Below are 13,821 nucleotides of genomic sequence, written 5' to 3' on the forward strand. Positions count from 1 at the left end.
TTTATAAATGTTTTTTGTGTGGTGTGACTATCTGGATTAAAGGGATAATCGTTCAAAGTTTGATAATTGCAAATTGTTTGAAATTTGTCAAATGTCTGATATTTTTATAAATAAACACATCAACCTAAATTTACCATTATCATAAAATATAACGTGCCAAAACGAGAATGCAGACATGGCGCGTTAACTAAACCAGGTATACACATGGTACACAAAACCTTGTATATTATGCTCCAGTAATAGCCAGTGCTGAAGTACATTACAACGTAATAATTTACACTAGTATTCACTACCATGGAATTTCGTAGGCGGCCAGCAGAGTCATTAAAAGATTTTGCTCGCAAAGCTGGACAGGAGATGTGTGTTACCAAGGTGGATAGCCTCTGAAGTGAAGCCCAGAGAGCAGGTTCCAGCAACATTAGGTTGCTGAATTTTTTTATTTTTTTTTTTTAAAAAGGGATTGAATTTCTGGGTCCGGGTTTTATGATCAGCTAGAACAGCTGGGTGGGACTGGCTGCTCCCATATCATCCTCCTAGGCTAGGCATCCTATATAAAACAGGCAACAGCTGAGTTGCCTCAAAAATGTCCGAATGTCTGGTTGTGGGAGGTGGAAAGATCTTTACTAGAGTTGAGTCTCAGCTACAGACTATGTGGACTGCCCTCTATACAGGTGAGCTCGCATTGTTGGACATAATATTGCCGTATGTACTGTTTTTGTTTACTTCTGTCACATCCTTATATACATACTTGGCACTGTATAAGAAAGGAAATGCTTTCAGTTGTGCATAGAAGGGATATTGTCTAAGTAAAATGAACCAAGATACCAGAACCTGGTGGGAGAGCCAAATTTATTATTTTTATTTTGCTTTTTACACCCTCCTGGAGAATGTATATGCCTCAAATTTATTAAAAACATGCATCTTTTTATATGAAAAGTATATATGAAAACAAAAAGGCACTATACTGTGCCGTCACGTAAATCCTATACATTGTAAATGAAGTGGCAGTATGAGTGTGCAGTCAATAGGCAATGCGGAGCTCAGTACCCCCGACCTAGTGATCATTGCCTGTCTCCACAAGGGAGCCGTCAGCAATCGATCATCCTGTAGATAAGGGATACATTTGGTAATGTATTAGGGTAGGACACTTCTTTTCTCCATGTTTGGTATCTCTAGTTTCATGTGATGGTCCTAAATAAGGGTGCTGTCACACTGCGTTTTGGCACCTGATCATTAGTCCAGTCGGCGCTTATGCCCAACCCGCCTCCGGGGCCGGGCATATGTGCCTCCGGGGACAGGCATGCTGGCAGGCAGGTCGGAGGAGAATTGCAGTGCTCCGAGATGAAGGCCACAGACTACCAACATGGCTGCTGGATTAGCAACCTGCAAATCTTTTTGATCATCTCTACACACTCCAAAGAGACAGCAAGATGGCTGCTCACCACTGCAGTGACGATTACTAGGTGAGCGACCCCTTATTCTGCTGCATTGACAGCCCCATGTAAAATACCCGTTTGATACAGTTTGTATTTTTATTTTCTGAATATGGATTTAATCTCTGGCATGAGCAACACGTGAGCCGAGGCTGAAAGCCCTTCCCGTCCGCTCTCAACATTTGTATAGACTTTGCTCTGTGTCCAACACACATTATCTGCACCTCCGCAGAGGCGAGACAATTTGCATAATTGATTCTCCCATTAAAATGTCCTTCCGACTGTATTAGAAAATATACAGTGCACTAATTGCTCTTCATTAGAAAACAAACAACGGGCTCCCCCGGACCCTGCTGCGCGATACAGAGCCCAGGCCTCATTCCAGGAGATGGGGGGCAGAGCAGCGGTACAGAGCGATGCTCTGCAGGGCGGAGGGGTGAGGAGAGGGCACGACGTGGCTCACCTGCTGGGGTCGGCCGCTCCCGGGGCTCAGCTTCTCCTGCTGCTCTGACAGGTACTTCTGGTACAAGCTCAGCAGCTCCTGGCACTCCCGGTACTGCTGTTGTAGAGGTGGAAATATTCGTTAAGGGATTTCTTATACTTTAAAAGAAAGAAAACAAAAAAAGGGAACATATTTCATGTCAAGCGTGTCACTGCCCTGACAACTCAGCCCCGGAGCAGCAGAGCGGAGATCTCAGCTCTTCACAATGTAGAAGAAGGGGGAAGAACACTGCAAAATATCACAGGGCAACACCCCGGCTCTGCAGCAGCAGCGCCCCCCACAGCTGCACCATGGCCATAGCAGGAAAAGCAGCCAGGTCCCGGCCTCTACCGGATTCTGTAGGAGCGCTCCCCATTATCAGACCAGGACCGCTGGAGGCAGAATCGCGGCTTTAGAAAACAAGTACAGATAGGGCCAAGAAAGGCAATATTTCCAGCAGCGCCCCCTAGCGCTGCACCATGTTTATTACAGGAGATTCAGTAATACTAGAGCTGCTAATCGACACCGCAAGAGAGCAACTTCACTGCCGCCTCGTTTAGAAATTAGGAAAGGGAAATACTACTGAAATACAAGAATATACAGAAACTACAGTAATGCCCCCTGCAATGCCCCCCCAAGTAACAGGACGGGAAGAGCGCCCCCTGCAATGCCCCCCCAAGTAACAGGACGGGAAGAGCGCCCCCTGCAATGCCGCCCCAAGCACAGGAAGCCAAGGGCGGCCCCTGCTGCCGCCCCAAGCACAGGAAGCCAAGGGCGGCCCCTGCTGCCGCCCCAAGCACAGGAAGCCAAGGGCGGCCCCTGCTGCCGCCCCAAGCACAGGAAGCCAAGGGCGGCCCCTGCTGCCGCCCCAAGCACAGGAAGCCAAGGGCGGCCCCTGCTGCCGCCCCAAGCACAGGAAGCCAAGGGCGGCCCCTGCTGCCGCCCCAAGCACAGGAAGCCAAGGGCGGCCCCTGCTGCCGCCCCAAGCACAGGAAGCCAAGGGCGGCCCCTGCTGCCGCCCCAAGCACAGGAAGCCAAGGGCGGCCCCTGCTGCCGCCCCAAGCACAGGAAGCCAAGGGCGGCCCCTGCTGCCGCCCCAAGCACAGGAAGCCAAGGGCGCCCCCTGCTGCCGCCCCAAGCACAGGAAGCCAAGGGCGCCCCCTGCTGCCGCCCCAAGCACAGGAAGCCAAGGGCGCCCCCTGCTGCCGCCCCAAGCACAGGAAGCCAAGGGCGCCCTCTGCTGCCGCCCCAAGCACAGGAAGCCAAGGGCGCCCTCTGCTGCCGCCCCAAGCACAGGAAGCCAAGGGCGCCCTCTGCTGCCGCCCCAAGCACAGGAAGCCAAGGGCGCCCTCTGCTGCCGCCCCAAGCACAGGAAGCCAAGGCTGATTCTTTAGGAATCAAATTAGGACAGAAAAAAAAAAAAAAAACACAGGTTCTTCTGAGTCATCTCTTACTGCAGAAACCCCATGACCGCCCTCCGTCTACTAGGCCAGGAATACGACGGCTGCTGCCACTACGGGACGACGTGCCTGACATATTACAGATTGGCCCCATAGAAATCTATGGGACGACATGGTATAATCCAGGCCGCACTCGTCACTCAGTAGCTGCCGGATTCACGTATGGGGGCGCTCTCAGGACACTAATGTAATTGGGACCTTGGCCGTGCTCCGCTCTAGTTTGCTGCATGGTTTTCATTTTCCCAACGAAGTTAAAGCTGCATTGAAAGCGAGCAGGAATAAAACACCATCTGATCTGGTGGACACGTTCCACCTGTGAAGGCTAAATCACAGAGCGAGCGGCGCTTCTGCCTTTCAGAAATGTGACAAGTAAAATAGAGGCCATGACTGCTACACGGAGGTAAACGGCATGTCATTGTGTATGTGGCCGTGCTGGGAATGGTCCAAGGTGAGCGCAGCCTCCCAACGCCTCATGTTAATTCCATGTTTGGATTTGCCCAAATTTAGAATGTAAAAGTAAAACAAATAACACAAGTGCAGGATGATTCGGCCGTCAATTCCTCCAATTGCTCATAATTGTAACTATAAAAAGATAATATTCCGCCATATGTGCATCTGCACAGTGAGGACTGGTCAAGAGTCACGGAAGGTGAGGCGAGCACACCCTCTAGTGGCCGGACAAGGGTACGGCAGGCAACCATGCTTACACTGGGGGCATCACTAATGTGGGGCTACATACGCTCTATGAATTCACAGTGTAAACCTTGGGGATATCCATCTACATAAACAAGAGAAACTCAAAGTAAAAAGAAAAAAAATGGACATAAATGGAGCATGGGGGAAGAGTAACCAAACAAACATGAACCAGGCTTCAAAACCGTGGTATTAAACAGTCTGCTAGCAAGTTGGAAAAATCAATCACTTACTGGGTGTGCAGCTTGCGCTGTCACTAGCGGGCTGGGCGCTGCTATACTCCGCCGGACCCATTGAGAATGAATGGAGCAGCGGTGCACATGTCCAGCGCAGAGCCATTCGGATGGGTCATTTCAGAGCTCCATTCTCAGGACTGCGAGGGTCCTAGTGGTCAGACCACCCTCTATGGATAACAGATAACACCTAAGTGTGAGAATAACCCTTTAACATTATGTAATCATCAAGCAGTTCGCTCTGAGCCGCAGAGACTGCACAGGAGTCTAAAGGGTCCAGCAATGGCTGTGCGGCAATCTGTGCTATAGTCGCTCTTCTGTGGGATGCGACCCAGCAGACGGCTTCACTGCCCGTGAGCATCAATGCATCTGGTGCCCTGTAGGTACGAACTACTGCATAAGGGGACAGCCCCCTTGCAAGACATGCTGCATACCGGGACCACACCCACAAGCCCCGCTGCATACACCAGAAATCACACCCACAAGCCCCGCTGCATACACCAGAACCACACCCACAAGCCCCGCTGCATACACCAGAACCACACCCACAAGCCCCGCTGCATACACCAGAATCACACCCACAAGGCCCGCTGCATACACCGGGACCACACCCACAAGCCCCGCTGCATACACCGGAAATCACACCCACAAGCCCTGCTGCATACACCGGAAATCACACCCACAAGGCCCGCTGCATACACCAGAATCACACCCACAAGGCCCGCTGCATACACCGGGATCACACCCACAAGCCCTGCTGCATACACCGGAAATCACACCCACAAGGCCCGCTGCATACACCAGAATCACACCCACAAGCCTTGTTGTATATCGGAAGTCACACCCACAAGCCCTGCTGCATACACTGGAAATCACAGCCACAAGCCCCGCTGCATACACCGGAACCACACCCACAAGCCCCGCTGCATACACCGGAACCACACCCACAAGGCCCGCTGCATACACCGGGACCACACCCACAAGCCCTGCTGCATACACTGGAAATCACAGCCACAAGCCCCGCTGCATACACCGGAAATCACACCCACAAGCCCCGCTGCATACACCGGAAATCACACCCACAAGCCCCGCTGCATACACCGGAAATCACACCCACAAGCCCCGCTGCATACACCGGAAATCACACCCACAAGCCCCGCTGCATACACCGGAAATCACACCCACAAGCCTTGTTGTATATCGGAAATCACACCCACAAGCCCTGCTGCATACACTGGAAATCACAGCCACAAGCCCCGCTGCATACACCGGAAATCACACCCACAAGCCCCGCTGCATACACCGGAAATCACACCCACAAGCCCCGCTGCATACACCGGAAATCACACCCACAAGCCCCGCTGCATACACCGAAATCACACCCACAAGCCCCGCTGCATACACCGAAATCACACCCACAAGCCCCGCTGCATACCGGGACCACACCCACAAGCCCCGCTGCATACACCAGAAATCACACCCACAAGCCCCGCTGCATACACCAGAACCACACCCACAAGCCCTGCTGCATACACTGGAAATCACAGCCACAAGCCCCGCTGCATACACCGGAAATCACACCCACAAGCCCCGCTGCATACACCGGAAATCACACCCACAAGCCCCGCTGCATACACCAGAACCACACCCACAAGCCCTGCTGCATACACTGGAAATCACAGCCACAAGCCCCGCTGCATACACCGGAAATCACAGCCACAAGCCCCGCTGCATACACCGGAAATCACACCCACAAGCCCCGCTGCATACACCGGAAATCACACCCACAAGCCCCGCTGCATACACCGAAATCACACCCACAAGCCCCGCTGCATACACCGAAATCACACCCACAAGCCCCGCTGCATACCGGGACCACACCCACAAGCCCCGCTGCATACACCAGAAATCACACCCACAAGCCCCGCTGCATACACCAGAACCACACCCACAAGCCCTGCTGCATACACTGGAAATCACAGCCACAAGCCCCGCTGCATACACCGGAAATCACACCCACAAGCCCCGCTGCATACACCGGAAATCACACCCACAAGCCCCGCTGCATACACCGGAAATCACACCCACAAGCCCCGCTGCATACACTGAAATCACACCCACAAGCCCCGCTGCATACACCGAAATCACACCCACAAGCCCCGCTGCATACACCGGAATCACAGCCACAAGCCCCGCTGCATACCGGAAATTACACCCACAAACCCCGCTGCATACACCGGAATCACACCCACAAGCCTCGTTGTATATCGGAAATCACACCCACAAGCCCCGCTGCATACCGGAAAACACACCCACAAGCCCCACTGCATAAACCGGAAATCACACCCAAAAGCACCGCAGCATACACCGGAAATCACACCCAAATGCCCCGCTGCATACACCGGAAACACACCCACAAGCCCCGCTGCATACACCGGAAACACACCCACAAGCCCCGCTGCATACACCGGAAATCACACCCACAAGTCCCGCTGCATACACCGGAAATCACACCCACAAGCCCCGCTGCATACGCCGGAAATCACACCCACAAGCCCCGCTGCATACGCCGGAAATCACACCCACAAGCCCCGCTGCATACGCCGGAAATCACACCCACAAGCCCCGCTGCATACGCCGGAAGTCACACCCACAAGCCCCGCCGCATACCGGAAGTCACACCCACAAGCCCCGCCGCATACCGGAAACAAACCCACAAGCCCCGCCGTATACCGGAAGTCACACCCACAAGCCCCGCTGCATACCGGAAACACACCTACAAGCCTGGGACCACACTCACAAGCCCCGCTTTATACTGGGAACACACCACAACACTGTCATTTTAAAAGTGCCTGTCAGTCATTCCTGCTTGCTCATAATTTCCGCTTCCAAGAACTTCCTGCACGCACAGCTGACGTGCTTCCTGACAGATGCCACCAGGCAGGCTCCGTTGTCAGGACGTAATCCATGTTACCGAGTCCGGCCGATCCTTGTGCCACACATTCAGGATATACAGACTAGCCCCCAATCCACCTCTGCACAGATATCTAGCCCCACTTCTCATCTTTTGGGTTTGGCTCGTGTTCAGACCAGTCACTCCGCTGGTGCACACACTGCTGCCAGTTGCTCCATATCAGCCAGTAGGTCGGTGCATTTCACAGCATCCCAATGAAAAATTCATAATGAAGTAATTAACTAGTAAATTATTGATGCAAAGTCATTTTTTTTTTGCATTCAGTAGATTGGTCCCATTAAAGATAAAGATCTCAGCGGGGAGGATGAGGGGGTCCTCGCCAGGGTGCGCACGTGTTTCCATATGGTGATACCTAAAGCCGGGAACAAGCGCTCAATTCATCTGAGGAAAGTGACACGACTCCTTAGTATTCATGGAAGTGTTTACTGTCACATTCCCTCCGGACGGAGCGGAGAGAGATGGACGCCGCTAATCTCCTCTCTACACCTGCAGAGTATTATAGTCAGAATGGCCCAGAGTCTCCGGCTGATACAGGACGGCGGGAACAATAATCCCCGGCTACATTTACATCTTAGACAGGAGTGAAGGATCTCGCTGGCAGGTGTCTGCCGTAATGATGAGGAGGACGAGCCGTGCAGGTCTGGATGCAGCATTACACCACACGTCTCCATATAAGCTGCTCTACAGCCGGCCCAAGCCTTATACAGGGACAGCAGCGCTAGAAGCAGATATTGCTCAGTCACAAAAGGGGAACGTATACAGTACAGGAAAAAAAAAAAAAAAAAATACATATAAAATACCACTCCTTTATGACTTCCATCATTTCTGATACTCCAGAGCTGCATTCACAAAGCTGCTGCTAGACTGAACGACGTATGCCTCTAGATGCAATGCTGCTAAAATTCAACCTCTCTCGGCGCCAAACATCGATTAGACCCCGCCTACTGGACTCCAGAGTGCAAAAATAGCAGAGATTCACGTAAATAAATCCTCAGATTGCATGGAATCTCTTTCCACAAAACCGTACCTCAATCTGTTCATCTCCTCCTATAATATGTGACGGCTTCACTTTATATTTCCAATATTAATTTCTTTTCTGGCATTTGTAAAATTTCTCATTTTCTCTATAATGCACCACAAGGGAGCATGCTCCCTACAGACACAGCCATTTGTCAGATGTAAGATGGTGTGGGGCTTGAAAGCCAACTGCAGGATGCAGCTTTGGGTGTGAATGGTGCATTACACTAGATGTCAATCAGCCCTGCAATAATCAATGTGCCCAATAAGGAGAATGGTGGGAAGCGAATAAAGGCATGATCAGTATGATAGAGCTATTGTGTTACTGGCAATCACAGGAAATGTCCACAAGGTAAGCTCAGCATATGACATTGCCAGGTATAGTCAACATATCTGTACCATCAAGGCTTACAGATGCAGAAAAGTTTATATACCGCATGTCACAACCATCAGATAAAGGGGATCAAGGCACACTGGGTATATCTGCAGCGCAGGTGGACAAACTGACATTTCCAGCACTGTGGACGAGAAGTTGAAAAGTTCCATCCAGTGGAAACTGCAGGGTAACAAGCGCCGCTGTGGATTAGTCACTTTTTCCTGTGGACGTCTCCACTCACATAGCAAAAGACGTGTGAAAAATATGCAATATTTCTGCAAGGAAAAAAATCTTAGTTACTTACCGGTAACAGGATTTTACAGAGCCCATGACAGCACCACCTGAGAGAGAGGGTATCCACCCACCAGGACAGGAAATCTACTGAATAAAAAGGCGGCACCTTTCCTCCACATCAGTTTGGTTTGAGAGCATGAGAGGACCTCCAGACAGTAAGGGTACCGTTACACCTAGCGATGCACCAGGGATCCCGACTAGCGATATGACGCGGTCAGGATCGCTGGTGCATCGCTAGGTGGTCGCTAGTGAGCTGCCACACAGGCAGATCTCACCAGCGACATCGCTGGGGACGGGGATCGCTACTTACCTGTCAGACGCGCCGATCCTGCGTCCTCCCGCCCGGCTCCACAGGAAGCGCCGCAGGAAGTGGCTGACGAGAAATGGTCCAGGAGCTTCTCGCGCGATCAGCGATAACCAGCGGGGGAGCCGTTTGGAGGTAAGTATCACATGCAGCAATATCGCTGCTACGTCACAAAATCGTTGACTTTACAGCGATATTGCAGTGTGTAACGGGGGCTTAACATAACCATCACCAAATACATCTTAACACCCTTAAAAGTGCACACCACAAGTGACAAAGCGAGGGAGGGAATATAAGGGTGAGGTCATGGGCTCTGTAAAATCCCGTTACTGGTAAGTAACTCAGATTTTTTTCCTTTCTCCCATGACAGCACCACCTGAGATTTAATTATATCAAAAGCACCCCGGGGGGGGGGGGGGTAATTACCGCTTGCAATACCTTCCTTCCAAAGGAAAGGTCAACGAAGGAGGACAGTTTGAGGCGATAGTGTCTATAGAAGGGGAGTTCCATGTGGCCGCCTTACCTATCTTGTTGATAGACACCTCCGCTTTTTCAGCCCAGGAGGTCGTCATGGCCCTGGAGGAATGGGCTTTTAGGGTACCGTTACACCTAGCGATGCACCAGCGATCCCGACCAGCGATATGACGCAGTCAGGATCGCTGGTGCATCGCTAGGTGGTCGCTAGAGAGCTGCCACACAGGCAGATCTCACCAGCGACATCGCAGGGGTCGGGGATCGCTACTTACCTGTCAGATGCGGCGATCCTGCGTCCTCCCGCCCGGCTCCACACTCGTCGCTCGTCGGAGCCACAGGAAGCCCAGCAGGAAGTGGCCAACGAGGAACGGTCCAGGAGCTTCTCGCGCGATCAGCGATAACCAGCTAGTTGTTATAGGTTTCCTACTCTGCATCAGGGTAGCTACGACGGCAAGAGAGAACCCTTTCTGTGCTAGTAAGGGCCTCTGAAAATCCAGTACGTCAAATGTAGACCTGAGTTCTGAGGATGTGACACTGGGCATTGCTCAAGGAGACCTGGAACATACAGGAGAATCCAGGGATCCGACAAGGACATCCTCCTCATCCATGAGAGCCATTGTCTCGTCTCTTGGGCCAAAACAGAGCAATGAGGATGACATCTGCTCCTTCCTCCCGAACCTTCCTCAGAACTGCCGGGATCAACGTTAACGGGCACAAGGCATAAGCCAGTTGGAAACCCCAAGGAATCTGTAGTGCGTCCACTGCATATGGTTTTTCTCTTGTGTTTAGAGAGCAGAAAAATGTTGTTTTCCTGTTCTGTTGGCAAACAAGTCTATCTCTGGCTACCCCCAAAGATCCACATTCCGATGAAAAATTAACTGATCCAGTTCCCATTCCGTTTTAAGGTTGTCCTGCTAAGGAAATCTGCTTAGTTTTCTTTTCCCATTATCTGTAGGTCTGATAGTTGTAGCTGATGTTCCTCCAGAACTTGGAGAGTTTCCCGACCTAGCCGCATTAGGGGTCGGGATCTTGTGCCCCCCTGATGATTGATATAGGCAACTGAAGTTCAATTCTTACATTATTCGAGCATGATTTCCTTCTAAATGGGGAAGGAACTCTATTACTGCCTTCTTTATTGCCAGCAGCTCCTTGTAGTTTAAAGAAACACCAGCCTCTGCCTCTGACCAGATACCCTGGATAATACGGCCCCTAAGATGCACGCCCCATCCTTCTGCGCTTGTATCTGTCACGATCACGTCTGATATCTGGTGGGACCATGGAATACCCTGCAAAAGATTTCTTGGATCCCACCACCATGTCATGGAGTCTACCGCTTCTTGGGAGAGCATAATCTTCCCCTCTAGGCATCCAGCAAGCTTCCTTTCTCCCTCTAGGACATCCTGCTGTAAGGCCCTGGAATAACACTGGGCCCACTGTACTGCTGGGATGCATGACGTCATTGATCCTAGTGGGGACGTAGCTTTCCTCAGGGATATAACCAGGTTGGATAATACTGCTGACAACAGGGCTATAATTCTGTCTTTTTCCTCTGGTAGGAGACAGACCTGCCTCTCTGAGTCCAAAATAAGCCCTAAGAAGGATTGAACCTTCAGGGGCTGAAGCCTCGACTTCTCAATTTTTATTATCAGAGTTCTGACATAGTGGCTTGGATGTGGTTTAGTAGAGACCTGTAGTTGTGTTCTGTTCTGCCGATCACTAAAAAATCGTCCAGATATAGCACTATTAACACTTTTTTCCCCCGCAAATGTGCAGTTACCTCCAGAACTATTTTGGTGAAGATTCTCGGGGCCATGGACAGACCAAAGGGCATAGCCCTGTATTGGAAATATCTGAGTTGTCTGTCTATATACACCACTACCCTTAGGTACTGCTAGTCTTCCTGATGAATGGGGACATGGTAATCAAGTCTAAGACACTCATGTAGCAGCCTGGGAACAAGATCTTTATTGACTCCATTTTGAACGGTCTGTAGACCAGGAACTTGTTGAAGCCTCTCAGATTGATAGTGGTCATGAATAACTGGTCGGGCTTCCGTATCAGAAACAGGGGAGAATAAAAACCCCTTGCCCTGCTGCTTAACAGGCACCTCCACTAGTACTCGCTTTTGAAGCAAAAGTAACACCTCCAGGGCCTGTTATTCCTTACAGGATCTGGGGGATGAGATCCTGAAGCTATGCCTGGGGGTCGATGTGAACTCTAGTCTCAGCTCTGATGTTATTATACTGGAGTACCCAGGCATTGGCTGAGATCTCATCCCAGGCAGGTTAGAAGTGGGACAACCATCCTCCTACCTGGGACAGCACATCACTTGGAGCATTTTCGGCTCCTCATCAAGGAACCCTCGAACATGAAACCCTTGCTCCATGGGTTTCTTATCCTTCCAATCGCCCTGTTCCTTGGAGGGTCTACTCCTGCTATACCTTTTCCTACGAAAGGAGCTCTTGAACTGGGGATGGGACACACTGGGAAAGCCTTTTTTCTTGTCTGCTGCCTTGTCTAGTATATCGTCCAGGGTCTGACCGAAAAGACATTTCCTTTTCACACGGGATAGCGCATAGCCTAGTCTTGTACTGGGCATCTCCTGGCCAGCTTTTGAGCCATAGGGCTCTGCAGGCAGACAGGTTTGCCGATCTTACTGCCAATCTAACAGAATCAGCCAGAAAGGAAGCTGCTCCCTGCAACAGCGGAGAATCAGTCAGGATCTTTTCTCTCAGGTGTTATCTCCAAGATGGTCGCCAAGCTGCTGTAGCAACACCATCATAAACCTTGCCGCACAGGTTGCCGCTATTGCCAGGTTTAATGAGCCTGCCGATGATTCCCAGGCTTGTTTTAGGAAGACCTCTGCCTTCTTATCTAAGGGATTCCTAAGAGTCCCTAGGTCCTCAAAGGGCAACGTAGATCTTTTGACCAATTTAGCTAATGCAACATCGATCTTTGGGGTCTTCTCCCATATGCCCACCTCTTCCTCATCTAAAGGATATCTCCTTTTTGAAGATGGTAGTGGACCCTTCCTACTGAACTGCTCGGGTACTTTTGGGATCAGATATGCCCATAGTGGGGACCTTAATGGTCTGACCAGCCTGCCAGTATCATCAGCTGGGAAGCAGGGTCTACCCTCTGTGTCCTCGTCAGAGGAGGATGAATCAGTCAGGTCCAAATCCTCCCCCTTAAACTCTACTGATCTTTCAGACTGATGTCCCTAGTTCTGGCTTCCCCTCTTCTCTTTGCGCCATCAAGTGTTTTAAGGACTCCAGGGCCTCCGATCTAATGATGGTCTTCAGGTCCATAGAGAACCCTGGGATATCTTCTGAGACCGTCTGCTGTATACACCCTGGGCAGGGTCTCTTACCATAAGTATACAGTAAATGCCCCTTGCACAGGGCACACTCCCTATTGTTCTGCTTTGAACTACTTTTCAGGGGCCTTCCCTAGTAAAGGAATATACAAAGAAAGGGGACCTGTTTTAATACAGTGCACTTTCGTGTAAATCACTCACCATTCAGCTGAACAATCTACGGAGGCTGAACTGATTCCAAAGAAGAAAGTCTCCCCCTGGAGGTGGGCTCGTGACCAGCCTTGCTTTTCAAGCTGGTCCTGCTGCTTATACGACTGCTATCGCTGCATCCTTGCTGATGCTGCTGGTGGCGCTGAAAAGGCTCCTGTGTTGAATGCAGCGGAGAAGATAGTGGTAGCGGCTGCTGTGGTGGCGTCGGGCGATGCTGCTGCTGTCTCTGCTGCAGTTCATCCATGGTCTGAATAGCCGCAGAAAATGCCACCATCTTTCTGAGCACTTCCCTTAAATCTCAGATTGCCCGCCCACTTCTGGCTCCATCTCCTGAAGTTTTCGGCACGCTGTGTGCAAGGATCCCATTAGCACTGTGCAGTCCCGGATGGCCACTGTAGTTCCCAGCATTCATCAGGAAGCGCCAGATCTCATCCCAAGTCCCGCGCAGACCCAGGCGGCCTCGATTCCCAGCGCACTCGGCCCCAGGACACGTCAGCTTCCTCCTGCGTCCCCGGTACGTGTGCAGACCCGGAAGCAAGTCCCGGCGCTCATCGGT

The 13,821-nt window shown here is 51.2% G+C and overlaps 1 protein-coding gene across 1 annotated transcript in view; it reads right to left on the reverse strand.

Annotated features, from left to right (window-relative positions):
• The window catches only part of KIAA1328 (KIAA1328 ortholog), a 210,136-nt gene that overhangs the window by 107,956 nt on the left and 88,359 nt on the right, over positions 1 to 13,821 (reverse strand). The window contains exon 6 of the mRNA XM_073589787.1: positions 1,897 to 2,003. Coding sequence (XP_073445888.1) covers positions 1,897 to 2,003 — 107 coding nt within the window. The remainder of the gene's footprint in view (positions 1 to 1,896; positions 2,004 to 13,821) is intronic.

The sequence above is a fragment of the Dendrobates tinctorius genome, unplaced genomic scaffold, assembly GCF_039654945.1.
Source record: "Dendrobates tinctorius isolate UK_male_01 unplaced genomic scaffold, ASM3965494v1 ptg000113l, whole genome shotgun sequence".
Taxonomy (NCBI): domain Eukaryota; kingdom Metazoa; phylum Chordata; class Amphibia; order Anura; family Dendrobatidae; genus Dendrobates; species Dendrobates tinctorius.